Raw genomic sequence first — 18,313 nt, 5'->3', positions numbered from 1 at the left:
CTTCCATCCCTACCCCTGTTCATTCTGTGACTATAAATTTGCCCATTCTAGGTACCTAATAAAAGTGGAATTGCACAAAATGTGTCCTTTTTTGAAATCTGACTTATTTCACTTAGCATAACATTTTCCAGGTTCATCCACATTATAGCATGTATCAGAACTTAATTCCTTTGAAGAGTTGGATTACATTCCATTGTATGTATTCATTATGATTTGTTTATCCATTCATCTGTCATAGGACATGTCTTGGGTTGGTTTTACCCTTTTGACTATTATGAATGACGAGTACTTGATTATAATGAATGAACATTGGTGTACAATTACCTGTTTGAGTCCTTGCCTTCAGTTGTTTTGGGTTTACACCTGGGAGCGGAATTGCTAGGTCATACAGTAATTCAGTGTTTAGTTTTTTTTTTTTTTTTTTTTTTTTTGAGCAGTGGCCAAACTGTATTTCACAGCAGCTCTAGTCCTGGATTTCTTGACTATTGCAAACTCCTGGAAAGCTTTCCTTTGTGTGAGTGTATCAGTATGAACCTTGACCCTCTGGTTGCTGTGAATGGGACTATATGTTCCAAACTCTTAAAAAAAAAAAAAAACAAAACTGAAAAAAAATTCTGAAGTTACTTACAATAAAACTTTGAAACAAATACTGCTTTTCTCTTAACTATACATTTGTGTAATTTCTGAACATGAACTCTAATATTATCGGAGGGGTGAAATTCTGTTTTTGTGCTGTCCTCCTTTTTGGTGGAGGAGAAGGAATCAAACGTCCTTGTGTGTGCATTGGGTACTGTGCTAAGTATTTTCACACATTTCAGAAGAAACCACATTTCGTGTTTGTCTTCACATTAACTTTATAGTGTTTCTCCTTTTCAGAGTACTTGTAAACACATGATTTGATGCAGGTTTAAAAGAAAATCACAAAAGATTGTTGTAGGATATTTGTATTTTGTGAACTTTTATAGAATAGCTTAATCACAAAAATAATAGAGAAAATAGTATAAAGAAACCTCAAAATATCCCTCCACTAGCTTTCATGCTTAACAACTCAAAGTCATTTGTTTTGTTTATACTCAAATCTGCTTCTTTGCCTCCCTCTGATTATTTTGAAACCAGTCTATAAATGTTTCAGCATGTATCTGTAAGAGATACAGGCTCTTAATAAATTGCCACAAGACTATTAGCCTACCCAAAACAAATAATATCATTAAAAATCCAGGTATCTAAATTTCCTTAAATGTTTCATAAATGCTTAACTCCTTACTTGTTCAAATCGGGATCAAAATAGTGTTCATCCATTCCAACACAGGCTCACCTGTCTCAAATCTGTTAGTCTCTGAGTACCTTTCCCTTCTTTTTCCTTAAAATTTCTTGCAGAAACTATAGATTTTGCTGGTTTTTACCCCTGTGATATTAACATGTACTCTGTCCTGCTGAATTTCCTGTGAATGTAGATCTAGAGACTTGGTCAGATTTGAGTTTGATTTTTGTTTGCTTTTTTTTTAGTGTTTAGTTTTGAGAGAGTGCACAAGCATGGTGGGGGCAGAGAGAGGGGGACAGAGGATCTGAAGCAGGCTCTGCACTGACAGCAGTGAGCCTGATGTGGGTCTTGAACTCACAAACTGTGAGATCATGACCTGAACCGAAGTTGGACCCTCAACTCACCGAGCCACCCAGGTACCCCGAGTTTGATTTTTTTTTTAATGTTTATTTATTTTTGACAGAGACAGACCATGAGTCAGGGAGGGGCAGAGAGAGGGAGACACAGAATCCGAAACAGGCTCCAGGCTCTGAGCTGTCAGCACAGAGCCCAACTCAGGGCTCGAACTCATGAACCGTGAGATCATGACATGAGCTGAAGACCATGAAGACACTTAACCGACTGAGCCACCCAGGCGCCCCGCCCCCCCCCCCCCAAGTTTGATTTTTGATTGGACTAGTTCATAAGTAGGGTCATGCTCTTCCATCCAGGGTTATATGTTGTCTCTCTTTGTGATGTAAGCAGCCATTGATGATCAGAGCCTCCTTTTAATAAGGGGTTGCAAGCATTGGTGTTTTAATTCTGTTCCTTTTTTACTTCCTTTTCTCAGTTATTTGGTTGAGGTTGTTTGTATAGCAAAGGTGGTGAGTATATTAGGCTTCTCCAGAGGAAAAGACCCAATAAGCTGTGTGTATGTATAATAGAGATTTATTTATGAGGAATTGACATACGTGATTATGGGGGCTGGTGAATCCAGATGTTTGGCGTGGGTCAGCAGGTGTGGACCCAGGAGAACCAGTGGTGCAGATAAAATTCAAAGACCATCTGCTGCTAAGAGTTTGCTTTTAGCCATGGAGGCCTTCAACTTACCCACATTTTGAAGGGCCATCTGTTTACTCAGTGACTTAAGCGTTAATCTCATCCAAAAATACCCTCCACGTTGATACATAAAATTACCCTTCACATGAGGGCATAATATACTTGATTCTAGCATTTCATTGAGTAGTTTTGAAATGAGTTGATTAGCATTTTCCAAAGGTGACGTATGATTTTTTTTAATGAATGGATAAACATATAGTATATGAAATATTTCAAATCATCTCTTTTTCTTACCAGTGCTAAAATTGTTTCATCTTTGGGTAATGAGGGCTTCTTCAAATTGTGGCATTAGTCCTTTGACCTTCTGGGTCTATAGTGATATCACCCTTCCCATTTCTGATAGTGACAATTTGTGTCTTTTTTTTTTTTTTTAAATCCATCTAGCTAGAGTTTTATCGGTTTCACTGATCTCAAAGAAACAGCTTTTGGTCTTAATGATTTCTATTTCTGTATTTCATTAATTTCTGACCTGCCCTTTATTTCATTTCCTTTCCATTATGAGCTTCATTTTTTTCCTAGTTTCTGTCTATGTGGAAGGTGAGTCATTGATTGGAGACCTTCATTTCTAATACAGGTATTTAGCCCTACAGATTTACTCCTTGATAGTGGTTTAGCAGCATCCCATAAGTTTGCATAGGTTGTGTTTCATTTTCCAGTTCAAAATAACGTTTAATTTTCCTTTTGATTTCTTGTTTGATTCTTTGGTTATTATTTTTTTTTCTTTTACAGTTGACAAAAGTTATATATACTTAAGGTCTGTAATGTGATGGTTTTATATGCTCACATGTTGTGAAATAATTATACAGTCAAGCTAATTAACATCTATTAACTCACAAGTTACCTTTTATTGTGGTGAGAACACTTGCCATCTTAGGAAATTTAAACCATTAAATACCATAATATTAACTATAGCCACCATGCTGTGTGTTAGATTTCCTAGGATTTGTTAATCTTTTTTTTTTTAAGTTATTTAAATTCCAGTTAGTTATCATACAGTGTAATATTAGTTTCAGGTGTACAACATAGTGATTCAACAGTTCCATGTATCACCCAGTGTTCATCACAGCAACTACACTCCTTGATCCCCATCACCTATTTCACCCATCCCCCCCCCCCCCCCCCACCTTCCCTCTGGTAGCCATCAGTTTGTTCTCTATAGTTAAGTCTGCTTCTTGGTTTGTCTCTCTTTTTTCCCCTCCTGTGATCATTTGTTCTGTTTCTTAAACTCCACATATGAGTGAAATCATAAGGTATTTGTCTTTCTCTGATTGATTTGGCTTAGCATAATAATTGCTAGCTCCAAGTTGTTGGAAAAGGCAAGATTTCATTCTTTTCTATGACAGAGTAATCTTCCATTGTATATATATACCACATCTTTTTTTTTTTTTTTTTTAAGTTTGTTTATTTTGAGAGAAAGAGCACAAGCACGGGGTGGGGTGGTAGCAGAGAGAGAGAGACAGACAGACACTGAGCCTGACATGGGACTTGATCTCGTGACCATGAGATCATTGGCCTGAGCCAAAATGAATGGTTGGATGCTTAACCAACTGAGTCACCCAGGTGTCCCTGTACCACATCCTCTTTACCTATTCATTAGTTGATGGACATTTGGGCCCTCTTCATAGTTTGGCTATTGTTGATAATGTTGCTATAAACATCAGGATGTATGTACCCCTTCGAATCTGTATTTTTGTATCCTTTGGGTAAATACCCAGTCATGCAATCGCTAGATTATAGGGTAGTTCTGTTTTTAATTTTTTATGGAACCTCCATACTGTTGTCCACAATGACTGTACCAGTTTACATTTCCACGAACAGTCCAAGAGGGTTCCCCCTTCTCTGCATCCTCACCAACACCTGGTGTTTCTTGGATTTTTAATTTTAGCCATTCTGACAGTTGTGAGGTGATCTCTCATTGTAGTTTTGATTTGTATTTCCCTGATGATGAGTGACGTGGAGCATCTTTTCATGTGTCTGTTGTCCATGGGTGTGTCTTCTTTGGAAAAATATTGATTCATGTTTTTTGTCCATTTTTTAATTGGATTATTTTTTGGGTATTGGGTTTGAAGTTCTTTATAGATTTTGGATACTAACCCTTTATCAGATATGTCATTTGCAAATATGTTCTGCCATTGTGTACGTTGACTTTTAGTTTTGGTGATTGTTTCCTTCACTGTGCAGAAGCTTTTTATTTTGATGAAGTCCCAATAATTTATTTTTGCTTTTGTTTCCCTTGCCTCCAGAGACGTGTCTATTAAGAAGTTGCTGTGGCCGATGTCAAAGAGGTTACTACCTGTGTTCTCCTCTAGGATTTTGACGGTTTCCTGTCTCACGTTTAGGTCTTTAATCCATTTTGAATTTATTTTTGTGTATGGAATAAGAAAGTGGCCCATTTTTATTCTTTTGCATATTACTGTCCAGTTATCACAGCACCATTTGTTGAAGAGACTGTTTTTTTCCCCATTGGATATACTCTCCTGCTTTGTTGAAGATTAATTGACCATATATAGGTTGTGGGTTCATTTCCGGGTTTTCTATTCTGTCGTGTTGATCTATGTGTTTATTTTTGTGCCAGTAGCATACTGTCTTGATCAGTACAGCTTTGTGATACAACTTGGTGTCTGGAGTTCTAATGCCTCCAGCTTTGCTTTTCTTGTTCAAGGTTGCTTTGGCTATTTGGGGTCTTTGGTGGTTCCATTCAAATTTTAGGATTGTTTCTCCTAGTTCTGTGAATCCTTTGGTTATTTTGAAGTTTACAAATCTAGTTTGGTTTTTAGTTTACAAATATGAAGAGGATTTTCCAGAGATCTTTTTGTTACTGATTTCTAATTTAATTTCATGATGGCAGAGAATATAGTTCGTATGAGTCAACTCCTTTAAAAATTACTGACACTTTTTATGTGCCCAGATTATGGTCTATCTTGGTAGATACTCTGTATGCACTTGAAAAATATGTGTCCAGCTGTTGTTGGGTGGAGTGTTCTATGAATGTCAATTAGGTTAAGCTGGTTGATAGTGTTGTTTAAGTCTTCTGTATCCTGACTGATTTTCTGTATACTTGTGCTGTCAGTTTTTTAAACGGGTGTTGAAAACAGGAACTAAAACAACAAAGTTATCTGCTTCTCATGGATTTTTTTAAAAATCATTTTTTGCTTCTCATATTTTGAAGCTCTGTTATCAAGCGCACAGCTGTTTAGGATTCATGTGTCCTCTTGATGAATTGACCCTTTATCCTTATGAAATGATCCTTTTTATCCTTAATAATATTCTTTTCTGTGAAATCTACCCTGCCTAATACTAACAGCCACTCCAACTTTGTTCTGATTCCTGTTAACCTGTTAAATCTTTTTCATTCTTTTGTTTTTAACGTGTCTGTCTTCACACTGAAAGTGGGTCTGTTGTAGGCAGCATGTAGTTGGGTCTTGCTTTTTAACCAGTCTGACAATCTCTGACTTTTACTTGAGTTGTTTAGACCATTTGCATTTTCTTCAAGCATTTGGTTTCAACCCACTTCATGTTTTGTTTCTGAAGTGTTGGGATTATTTCATTAAACCTTCCAAGAGGAGGCTGTTTCCTCCCTTCTTCTTAAAGTCTCCTCTTCATTACAGCCCATTGATTATATTTTGTCTCCTCTAGGAACCTGGGATTAGATGAGTTGAGAATTCCTTGGATGTTTTCCTATAGCAGTCATGTTCAGAAGAATATCTCCTAAGCACGGGTGTGTGGAGACACGGGTTGGCTCTCAGGGGCCAATTGTGAGACATCTCAGGTTAGATGTTTTTTTAGAGCAGATGTGGAGGACCATTTGGAGAAAGGGCAGATGTGGGGAATCGTAGGTGCAGTGCTCATTTTTATCTCTTACCCCGACAGTTTGCGTCAAGCCCCTAGCATACATGATCTTCTTAGTATAACTAAACATGGCTGGTTGATTGGGCTCCCCTGCCTTAGGAAGCAGTTTGGCAACTATCTTTCCACGATCTCTTTATGGCACACTCCCTTTCCATGCTAAGCTGTTTACCAAAAAGTTATTTCCATCTGTATGTTGTACTGCTCCTAATGGGGTTCTACTAAATGATTTTTTTTTTTATTGTTATCCCATTACATTTTCAGCCATACGCTAACTCCGCTTGCAGATTGCCACCCAGGCAACTTGAGTCCAGGGCCCCTTCCCTGGCCTGATGGGGCTTACAGCACACGTGACAAGTCGTGCAGTTTTTACCTTCCCTACACCTTGTCGTTGCCATTTCAATGGGCCATTCGGTCTTTACTCACGTCTACTAAATTTGTTTGATGATAGTAGCATGTGTTGCAAACAGGGTTTTTCAGCTTCGGTACTGTTGACATTTAGGGCCAGATAATTCTTTCTGGTAGAGGACTGGTCCTGGGTGTTACAGGATGTTCAGTAGCTCCCTGGCTTCTACCCATGGGATGTGAGCACCTTACCTCTGAATCTTAACATTTGACAATGTCTCCTATATTGCCAAATCACACCCAGTGAAGAACCACTGGCAAAAGAAAATTGGTTCCTAAGCTACTTGGTTGTGCTTTCCATGTTTGTTGATGATGACCACCGAGGTTTCCTTAATTCCCACGCATTTTCCATCCCTCTGCAATATCTACCTTCTTTAATTTCATCGTCTCAATCCCCTAATGGTCTGTCCCCACACTTAAATTTTCAGTGTACTCTTTTCTTTCCTCCCATTCTTGGGACTTTGTTTTTGCTTGTTTCCTTTTACTTCAACTGTGTGTATTCTGGAATACCCTAGCTCTCCCTTATCCTGATACTGACAGTCTGTGCTGTCCTTTGATCTCTTCATCAGCAACCTTTTACCTCCTAATTCTTTTTTGGTCTGAAAGTAATTCTGTAGGAGTGGGGTCGCCACAGACTTCAGTCTCCCCTCACATGTGTGTTTTGCTGCCTTGTGACATCTTCCTAGCCGTATGTCTTTTCTTGGACCTTCCCTCTGTGCCCATCATCCTTGAGAACTCTGTAGGAAAGACGTTTCCTCCATCCAGCTGTAGTTGGCACATCTTATATACTTGAGTGCACTGCCTTTTCTGTGAGTAGCACGCACCCATGCTTTTGAACAGCTTGTCACCCATGCGAGGCACATAGGAGCCCTTGAATTTTGTAACGAGAAACTGGCCCTGAAAGTCTGGAGGTTGACCCTTAGTGGCTTCCTCCTGTAGCTCTGTTTTTTTCCCCTTCTGGTTTCTCTTAGTCTTGATTATAAACCTGAGTACGCTAAACATAGGGGAAAGGCTTGGATTGTGTTAGACTGGCCTTCTGTGGGAAACATTTTATGGCCTGTTGGGGGTTTCCTTCTGTGAGGTCCAGAGCGCTTTCCTTAAGTGGAAAGGGGCTTGTGTTTTGCCAGATTCTCCCACCCATTCCACAGGTCAAATAATGAATTTAGTAGAAATATGGAAAAGCTTAGTCTATACGGGTGCCAAAAATTGCCACTATGAAGGCAGCAGTATAAACAGTATGTGACTAATCCTTTCTTTTAAGGAAAGAAGTTGTATGCAATTGTTTCCTTTCTGCTTATAAAGATAGAGAGGTTTCCACAGATTCAGGTCCTCAGATGGCCAGCCCTGCCTCTAAGCTCCAGCCTGTTTTTCCTGGGCCGTCTTGTCCATGTGTCACCGCCTGCCACCTACCTAATGTATTGCCTGCTGTAGCCACACTCCTGTCACTACTGAACCCACACTGTGGGTGGTGCCAGTGACCTACCCACCCCAGGCGTGGCCTTCCCCAGTTCCTTTCTCTGCCTTTTGTGCTGCAGTTGGCAGGTGGTCCCCTCTCTGTTCCTCCTAGAAACTTTCTTCCATTTATCATTTCTGGACCTATGTTATTCTTGTTTTTCTCCAGTTCCCTCCCCCCCCCCTCCCATTTTCTCTTTATATCCCTACCCCTGAGCATGGATATCCTCCAGACTGTGTGGTTCTGTGTTCCTTTTTCTAAAACATTTTTGCCTTTGAAGAAGTTGGCTCCTCCGAGAACATCACTTTTCCTCATCTTGGAGGCTTTCCCTAATCATCCCTCAGAGACTTGCTCCATAGTCTGTCTCTAATATAACTCTCGTCCTCACTGACTGACCCTTTCTTCCGACTGCCATAACTCAGCCTGCTTCTTTGCTCTTACTTTTCCCCTTGGCCTTGAACAGAAGTACCTGTCCAGTCAACCAGGCTTGAAACCTTCATTATCACTTAATCCTTTTCCTTTTGTCTCCAACTCTTCCACATTTAATCCTCAGGCCCTATTGGTCCTTCTGGTGGTTAGCTCTATCCAGCCATTGCTTCTTGATTTTTTCCTTTTAGATGTTGTCTAAATACTTCTTGCTGTAGGAGGTGAAGATTTAGCTTGCTTTACTTTCTCTCCTCCCCACCCTTTCTCTCAAAATCATTATTTCATTTGCATAGTTCATGTATATCCTGACAGCATATTTATACTTCTCTTTTCTTGTGTCAGTGTTCTCTATCAAGGTCATGAATGTTATCTGAAGACCCTCCATTTTATAAGGTGAGGGCAGTGGCTCTCCCAGTCTTCCCTCCATTTCTCCTATTCTTTAAGAATTTTCCTGCCTTCTCTAGCTAATTCTGTACACGAATATCACCACCGTTGGTAACATGGTTGTTTCTGACAGTTACAGCATTTGTAATATTCTGTCCATGGATGTACAACTCGATGCTTGGATTTCTCTCTCTGTATGTGTCCTTTGCTTTCATGCATGGTTCTTGAAGGAGAGTATTCCTAGCATCAGATATGAATGTATTCTCCTGTTTTTCTTTGTACCAATTGCATTTATACCATATAGTCAGGTGTCTCCAAAATTGCAATCCTGTTTTCCATTCTCGTGGTTCCTTCCCTCCACCCAGCACCCCCACCGCACCCTGGGATCATTCTGGAACTCCCTGTTTTCTGGGTTGCCCAGCAAGCTCCTTTTTAGGGGGAGAAATAGGAGACCAGTGTTTGAGCTAGGGGAAGCCAGAATCCAGAACGAGAAGGTCTTGCTCTGGGAGTGAGGGGCAGAGTAAGTTTTGTGGTTTACACCACATAGTTCCATTCTTTTAGATGAAAATACTCATATTTTTTTTTTCCCTGAGAAGAGTAGAAATGTGACTTGGATGCTCTGTTTGCTAGAGTTGGGGAACAGTTGACTTTATATACAGATTTCTAGTGAAGACACCAGTGTACAGCCCTACTTTTTAAAATCACCCTTTGCTTTACTTGGTTTCGGGTCCAGAGATCCTCTGTGTTTCCTTGCGAAGATCGCTTCCTTTGTGCCTGTGCCCTCACACAGTGGTTCTTGAGCAGTGCCCTTACACCTTCTGGTTGCAAGCCATTAGGGAGTCACAAAGTCATGAAATCAATGTAGTGGTTCAAAAAATAGATTGGAGGACAAAATATCAGTATTCTACACATGGTAAGGGTAAATATTTTATAAGGTTGTTTTAGTTACATAAAAGCACAATCCCTATGTAGATGTGTATGGTCTCTAAGTAAAATGTTCTTCTTACTACACGTTGAACTACATGCTGCTACAACAGGCAGGGTTTCTCATCCCACTTTGAATCCCACAGATTTGTTGAAATATCTCTTGTGTGTTTATTAATGGGTGACACGGACCATATTCAGTACCCTGTGTAGCACAGGTATTGATTAATCAGAAGGGATGCTGGAACGGACACCCAGAGATCCATTTCTGCTGAATGTTAACTCCTTATTTACAGGATTGAAGGGATGTCTTGTGGGGGCCTGGTGGAGGGAGTAGGGAGGGGTGCTAAGGGTCTTGGGATAGTAGGTATCTATCAGAAGAGAATATTTCAATATTTTAATGACTAGTGTAGCTGTACTATTTTGTAACAGCCACATGTCAACTCTAGATTTAAATATTTCCTTTTTTTTTTTTTAACGTTTTTTTATTTTTGAGGGGAGGAGGGGCAGAAAGAGAGGGAGACACGGAATCGGAAGCAGGCACCAGGCTCCGAGCTGTCAGCACAGAGTCCGATGCAGAGCTTGAACTCATGAACCGTCGGTGAGATCATGACTTGAGCCGAAGTCAGACACTTAACGGACTGAGCTACCTAGGCACCCTGAATCTTTTCTTTTCTTTTTTTTTTTTTTATTCCTTATAATTTTAAGGGCATCTTTGGAGGAAGATAAGATAGATATCTAAAAACCATTTTTTTTCTTAAAAACCATTTGAGCCAGAGATCCTGTAGTTTTCATTTTTAGTTTTCTCAAATATTTTAGTATTCTCTTAGAAAAATTGTAATGCTCTGACAAATTTGATGTTCACTAGTGATAGTTAAGCTCTCCCCCGCCCCCTCGGAGGAGGGAAGGGAAGAATGGAAAATATCTCAACTGAAATGAAGGGAGAAAGATTATTCCTGAAATACTTGGTTAAAAAAAGGAGAGTTAAAGAGAATACATATTTGTAGGGCTTAGAAGTGGTCCAGAGTGGAAATAACTGAGTGATGAAATTAGAGGGGAAAGTGAACATGAACTGCAAAGGAGGGAGAAGGGAAGAGAGAAAAAGATGGCAATCGTGTATTTGTGAAGTGAGCGCACAGTTTTCTCTGTTCTCCCACATGGTATCACTGTCCATGGCTTGCTTCCTTCTCCGTGAGGCTGTCGTGCAGAGTGGCTTCAGTCTCTTCTTGTGTGTTTACACACTTGCACTGGGGAAGAGGAAAGGAGCTGGAAAATGGGGAAGCACGGTTCAGGGGTAGCTCCATATTTGCAATTTGTGACATGGTGAATACTTACAATGTAGTCAGACTTAACTACCATTACTCATTTCCTTAAGTCAGTGATGGCTGAGGGTTGTTGCTCAAGTTCTAGACCCGGTAAGCTCATCTTATTTGTTTATTCTGTACTTTCCAGTTAGGTTTAGAGAAAAGGAGCTCGTATATAAGCTCTCAGCTTCTTTCTTGCTGATTTCTTGCCGCCTCTCACTTCCTTGATTCAGAGGGGAGAGAAGGGAGGAACTCCACTAGAAGGCAGACCCCAGTCGTACCTAGCTGGCAGTGGTCGCAGCTGGAATGCTAGGCTGTCCTCTTCTGAATAGGAGCAAGCCTGTACTTTTGCCAGCAGGTGTCAACAGTGTAGTGACAGGATGACAGCACAGCTGGAGAGTGGGTTGCCCCGGAGATGAGAAGAAGGGCTTCCCCTTTTCTTGAGGCTGATGGAGTAGACTTGTGGTTCTTACCATTCACCACCAGATGTGTCCAGCTGTTATACTTTCTACTGTATTCCAACCAAACATACTTCAAGTTCAGACCAACACTTACATCATCAAAACAAAAGTGTTTACAACATTAAGCCTTACTTAGGCTTTTAGTAATTTAAGTCATTAGTCTGGTGATAGAGGGAGCGCCCTTCCATGGAGTTGTGTCTGGGAAAACTCAGGTCCAAAGTGGATTTTCCTAGGCTTTTCTGCAACTCTGAGGTTTAAAGTGGTGGATAGAGATCACTGACTAGGTAAGAGGGAAGCATTGTTAATCCCAGCCTCTTCCTTCCTTTCTCATGGATGCCTTGACCCACAGAATACCTCATTCATTGTTAGACTCAAATAGACTGACTTTATTCAAGACTGTTACTGCTTTTGACAAGACACTGTGTAGTGGTGTTTTTGGTGTCTTGACAACTGACCTTACGTACTCACCTGTCACAATGTCATTTCTTCTTCTTGTTTAGTACAGTCCCTTATTAGGGAGAGTCTTTGGGGTTTGGGGGTACCTTATCAGTGTGATTATATCCCAGGCAACCATTTCCTAAGTTAGAGTATCATAGTTTAGAAATATTTTGTTTGGTGTAGGCGGCTTTAATATGCCCCAGGTGATAAAATTCAAGATGACACCAGAGACGTCTCCTTCCAAAGACTCCGTTTGCTGCTACAGTGCTCTGTCCCAGCAGTTTTGGTACAGTTAAGCATTTTCTGGAATGAGTTGGTGTATCTTCTTTACATTGTCTGATTATTTATTAGTCTTACTTAGCTAATGATTTTAGTTCTGTCCTTCAGGGAATTATTAAACGTGGGCAAAGACTTGTTATTTTAAAGTTTACATTACGTGCTGAATGATATTCCGTTGTGTATATACACCACATCTTCTTTATCCATTCATCTGTCGATGGGCACTTGGTCTGTTTCCATAATTTGGCTGTTGTAAATAATGCTGCTATAAACATAGGGGTGCCTGTATCCCTTTGCATTAGTGTTTTTGTATTTTTTGGATAAAATTCTCAGAACCAATGTAACACTGTATGTTAACTATACTGGAATTTAAATTAAAAAAACTACTTAAAAAAAGCACAGTTTCCATTACATGCAACAAAAGAGAACTGCCATAGAAAACGGTCAGACCAGAGGGTGAATACATAGTAATTGTGTTCGGGAGTCCTCGGAGTTCTTCACGTGGGGTCTTGAAGAAATGAGATTGTGATCCGTTATTCTTACCATTGTTCCCCTTCTTAGGAATGAATAATTATAAAACATTTAACCTGAATAGTACAGTTTTAATTGTTAAGAGATACAGCATAAAAAATTTAAAGGTTAACTAGAAAAAGTTGAATGTGTTTCTTACCATAATTACAATTTCAAAAGATAATTCAAAATTTTCCCAGTTTTTGTGTGTTCCGACTTTTTTACAAGCATTTTTTTCTTTGGCTTGTCTGACAGTGATTCTGTGGTTACAGCTCAGGAAGGTGAGGCTCGAAGAGATTGACCTTCTCTTCTTCTGTCATTAGGAAGGTCCCACTGGTTACTCTACAGGCTCTGATTGTTGACAGTTAATTTTGCGTGACTGATCAAGCCGGGGACTTCTTGCATAATCCTCTTTCTGTATTTTCTTCCTCCTTTCCTTTCCTTGCGTTTCCAATACTGCCTACTTATCAGTATATGGAAAATACACTTTGTAAATGTTGGTACCCGCTTCTGTATGTGTCTTTGTCTGTCTTACATATAAATGGCCCGTGCTTTGCATAAAGGCTGTGTGCTCCAAATCTTCTGATAGAATCCACCTGTGGTGGCCTAGATAGCCTATGCTTCTTGACTAGATGAGCGGAGTCTCTTTTATATTAACGTTTCTAAGTGTAAGTGGTTAGTTCCTTGTGTTATAAGTGGTCCGCTACAGTATTTGAAGAGAAAAATCGAGCCTCACATGGAATCTACGTTCCTCTCTAAATTGAACGTCTTCTTTTCTCCTTCTTGGTTTCAAAAGTCCATAACTAATTTCCCTCTCCCCACTTTGTTTCTTCCCAGAGTGACACCACTTTCCTCACAGAATGTGATGATACATCATGGCCAGACCCAGGAGTATGTGCTGAAGCCCAAGTACTTCGCGGCCCAGAAGGTGATCTCGGGAGAGCAGTCCACTGAAGGTTCGTTCCCTTTGACATTCAAGCAGGGTCAAGTTATGGCGCCTTTTCAGTGTGAGTATAGTCCAGTCAATGGTTTTTTTAAGTTACAGCATCATAGTTTGGAAACATTTTGTTTGGTTTAGAGGGCTTTAATGTGTCACAGTAGATAAAACTTAAGAGTCCTTTAAAAGAAAACAACAACAAACCCTCCCTGGTTCCCAGAACAACCAGATAGCAGCACGGTTTCTTTATTTTGAGGAAAGGCAGTTTCCTTGGATATTGGCAAAGAATCTAGAGTGACCTGCCTGTAATTCTGTTTCTGCAAGATGGCTCCATTTCTGACACATACTTGCTCTAATTTTAGATACACTTGTATGCCTGACATGTTTACATTGATAAAATATTTTCTTTAGCAAGCTAGCCAGGATTCAGTCCGTGTGAAATGTCTGAAATGTCCTGCATTACTCTCTGAGGTTCACCTACCATGGATATTTTTATGATACGAGTCCACTTTTTAGTAGATCGAGCAGATGGTGTGGCAGGTTTTATTCCGAATTTGTAAAGAGCTATTGTATCAGTGGCCAGCTTGGTTAATATCTCACTATGTGGGAAGCTCTCAAGGACAAGGCCTGGCTCAAAGGGTGGGGAATGTGATGATTTGTGGTTTAGGTATTACAGAGTGTCTGCTGGCAGCATCTGGAGGAAACGTTCTGGAGTGAGGTGCAGACCATTCAGAGCCGAGAGCTAGACGCACACGCTTGTTCCAGCAGCTTCCTGCTCTGTCTCACGTTGACTGATTGCCTGCGCCACAAGTAATGAAAAAGAATGCCAGTTGTGAGGTTGAAAAGGACTGTCTTTCACCACCAAGAGGAGTGCAAAATAGCTGAGAGGGAGTTTTTACTACTGTTTGGCCCTTTAGGAGTCTGTATCTTTGTGGCTTTGATTCCCCGGGCCCACCCCCACCTCCCTAAGTTGGTCACTCTTCTGGAGTGATTGACTCTTCCCTTACAATTGGTCGCTTAACAGAAAGAGTATCTAATACAAGGTTTGTACATTGCGTTTTTCATCTTTTGGGAAAATTCTGCTCCATGACCTGAGCCTGGATCCCCAGAGTAACAGTTGGATGAGGTTTATTGGGCTGATGAGGAAAGCAAGTCCTGGGGATTTTCAAGAGGGAAGACTGGAGCAGTCATATAGATCATCTCCTCATCCTTTAGGTGTGATAATTCCTAGTCATTTGCAAGACAGTCAGGGTGTGCATCTTGTTTTAAAGGTCCTCAGGTGAGGGGCAGCTGGGTAGCTCAGTTGGTTGAGCATCCGACTTCAGCTCAGGTCATGATCTCATGCTTTGAGAGTTAGAGCCCCAACCTGGGCTCTCTGCTCTCAACACAAAGCCAGCTTCAGATCCTTTATCCTGCTCTTTCTCTGCCTCTCCCCTGCTCATGCTCTCTCTCTCTCTCAAAAATAAATAAACCTTAAAAAAAAAAAAAAAAAGGTCCTTTGGGGTAAGTGCTTGATAACCTGTTCTGTGTGAATATTGCTGAGTATATAATATTTTTCTAATCTTATTTGAAAAATAACCCCAATGTTGTTTCCTTGGGTTATTGTATAGATCATGTATTTCTTAGATGTTCTCCAGAATTAGAATGTGATGGGAGGAGAGGTTTTTTTTTTTTTTTTTTTAAATTTTTTTTTTTCAACGTTTATTTATTTTTGGGACAGAGAGAGACAGAGCATGAACAGGGGAGGGGCAGAGAGAGAGGGAGACACAGCATCGGAAACAGGCTCCAGGCTCCGAGCCATCAGCCCAGAGCCTGACGCGGGGCTCGAACTCACGGACCTCGAGATCGTGACCTGGCTGAAGTCGGACGCTTAACCGACTGCGCCACCCAGGCGCCCCGGGAGGAGAGTTTTTGAAAGCTTATAATCATACTGGTAAGGAAGAGAATTTTGAACTATATGAAAGTGTCAGGAAAAGGTGGTCTGAACTCTCTGGTATTAAGACTAGAGATGAGACCGGTTTTGGTTTGTTGATGATTCATTATTGGAATGACTGGTCCCCCCATGTGTTGTGTGTAATTTGTTTTATTTTAAATGATTATTTATTTATTTATTTATTTATTTATTTATTTAGGGAGAGAGAGAGGGAGAGAGAGAATATGAATGAATGAATGATTGAATGAATCCCAAGCAGGCTCCACACTGCAGAACCGATATGGGGACTCCATCTCACGAACCATGAGATCATGACCTGACCTGAGCAAGAGTTGGACACTTAACTGACTGAGCCACCCAGGCACCCCTGTTGTGTGTATTTTAAACGCTCAAACCTTTGCTGAAGGGTCTTCTGGAAGATGAAATTATAATTTAGAAAAACAGGAAGATCTGTATTGTCCATAAATTTGCCACTCATTCTGTTTAAAGGTAGTTTCTCTGGGGCATCTGGGTGGCTCAGTCGGTTGAGTGTCCAAATCTTGATTTTGGCTCAGGTCATGATCCCTGGGTTGTGAAATCAAGCCCTGCATCGGGCTCCGTGCTGAGAGTGGAGCCTGTTTAAGATTCTGTCTCTCTCTCTTTCTCTCTCTTCTTTCTCTGCCTCTCTCCCTGCTTGTGCTCTTTCTCTCTAAAATAAAAACAAATTATAAAAAATGTAGTTTCTCCATAGCTGGGAGCTAGTAAACGAATTCAGACTAACACGTAATCACAGTGATGGAGTTCTTTGCTCAAACTCCCTAGGATTTAATGACTGTTCAAAAAAGAAGCCCTAGAACTAACTGAAGCAGGCCAGGAAGGGAGATGTGGCTATTTTTTGCTGAGACCAGAACTCTATTGAGAGTTGGAAGGCTAATGGGAAAGTTTTAAAAGGAGGTAATTTGGCAGGACCATGAGGATATGGAAATAGCAAAATCGAGTAAGAACAACAATAGAAAGATTAAAACTAGAAAGGAGGAACGAGTCATAATAAGAACCTAAAAGTGAGGTCTCCCCACATCCAGCTTTGTATTAGGTGAAAGGAGCCCCCAAGAAAACCTTACATGTAGGAGAAAGGAAGAGACATTAGTAAGGGAAGTCTGAGGAAAAGCAGGGACTTCTAGTGTCTTTAATTTCATCTTTGTAGAAGAGGTCAAGTGTAAACATATGAACCTCTCAATTTGCTGAAGAATTTGAAGGTCCAGTTGTAGGAGCAGATAATTCTGAAATTCTGACTTATGAGAAAAACAGAAGGTATTCCGAGCAGGTAGAGATCATCTATCTTGGGAAGAGTCTGAGGGACCAGTGTGTCAAAACAGTCCACTGCCATTACTTTCAAGAAGCTTGGGGGACTAGTGAAAACATTGAGGTTGGCAAAAGACAAGTGTTGTTTTTCTGTTTCATTGGGATAAAGAAGGTGGTCTACTGCAATGACCAGTTGGTAGTTTTAATAGTATCTTGCAAACAGCAGTAATGATGTTTATCTAGAGCTCTGAGCATGGTGTAGATTAATCACCTCCTAATAAGGGGTGGCCGCAGCCCTGCAAGACCAAGGGAATAAGGATGTGCATTTGACACCTGGTAGGCCAAGAGCGAAATGGTCAGAGTAAGCAGGAAAGGGATGACAATGGGGGGTGATGGGTTCAGTGAAGCAGAATGTGTTAATGTGTTAAGTCTAGCACTCTCTAGATAAAACAAGGTAGATAGGGAGAAACAAACTATCAAGTTGCTAGGGAGGTGTTCTCTGCTGTGATGAATGAAGATTTTATTAGAGTTTCACAGAGGTTTGATGGCCTAACTCTCCTTCCCTAACCACTGTGTCCATACTGCTTTTCCCATTTTGATTCTGTGCATTTCCCATCCTTCTGAGCCACTTCCTAGGTTACTCCACTCTACATCCTGCGTTGGACATTGGCTGCTTACTGGATATCTCCAGTGAGAAATTGATAATGGTGCTATGCTTCCTTCATTGGTCTTAAGAGAATTTAATTTGCATGAGTATCAGCTAGAGCACGGGTCTGTAAACTTTTTTCTTAAAGGATCTGATAATAAATCCTTCAGGCTTGATGAGCCAGGATACATAATTGAGGATGTTATATATAGGTTCTTACATAACTGTTAAAAATGTGACTGTTTAAAAATGTGAAAAATCATTCTTAGCTGGCAGATTGTTTAAAAAAAAAAACACAAAACTGAGTGGCTGACTAGATTGGTCTCATGGGCTATAGTTTTCTGGGTGTTGATCTAGTGGCTCACTCTTACAGTGTACTGAAAACATCTAGATTTTGGACCTGTAGGTGCTAGAATATAGCCATTGAATCAAAAGCTGTCCAAGAGGTGCTGCCTATAAGCAGCTGTCCTTCATTGTCACTGTCCTCAGCAACCCACCCTCCTCACTGTGATGATTCTCAGATAAATCGCCACTAGTTTGAAGACAGCCAGAAAAGCATGAACTACCAGGAAACCACTCTTTTCTGATAAGTCTAGTTTCCTTTCATGTTAGAGTGACAGGCCACACAGCAATTGGGAAAATAATGGATGTTACTCCTGGCTGTTTAAAGAAAGCCTTTTAATATTGACAGAAATAACATTTTTATTGGATGAACCAGTAACCCCCA

The 18,313-nt window shown here is 40.5% G+C and overlaps 1 protein-coding gene across 8 annotated transcripts in view; it reads left to right on the top strand.

Annotated features, from left to right (window-relative positions):
* LTBP1 (latent transforming growth factor beta binding protein 1) overlaps positions 1-18,313 on the top strand; it is a 406,554-nt gene that overhangs the window by 126,495 nt on the left and 261,746 nt on the right. For 6 of the 8 annotated variants that reach the window (XM_030311335.1, XM_030311333.1, XM_030311336.1 and 3 more), the window contains exon 4: positions 13,627-13,796. In XM_030311335.1, the coding sequence (XP_030167195.1) occupies positions 13,627-13,796 (170 nt within the window). The remainder of the gene's footprint in view (positions 1-13,626; positions 13,797-18,313) is intronic. The other 2 variants (XM_030311339.1, XM_030311338.1) reach the window with 1 other exon arrangement.

This window comes from Lynx canadensis, chromosome A3 (genome assembly GCF_007474595.2).
Source record: "Lynx canadensis isolate LIC74 chromosome A3, mLynCan4.pri.v2, whole genome shotgun sequence".
NCBI classification, from domain to species: Eukaryota; Metazoa; Chordata; class Mammalia; order Carnivora; family Felidae; genus Lynx; species Lynx canadensis.
The sequence above is the reverse complement of the archived record's forward strand: the minus strand, read 5'-3'. Positions and strand labels throughout refer to the sequence as shown.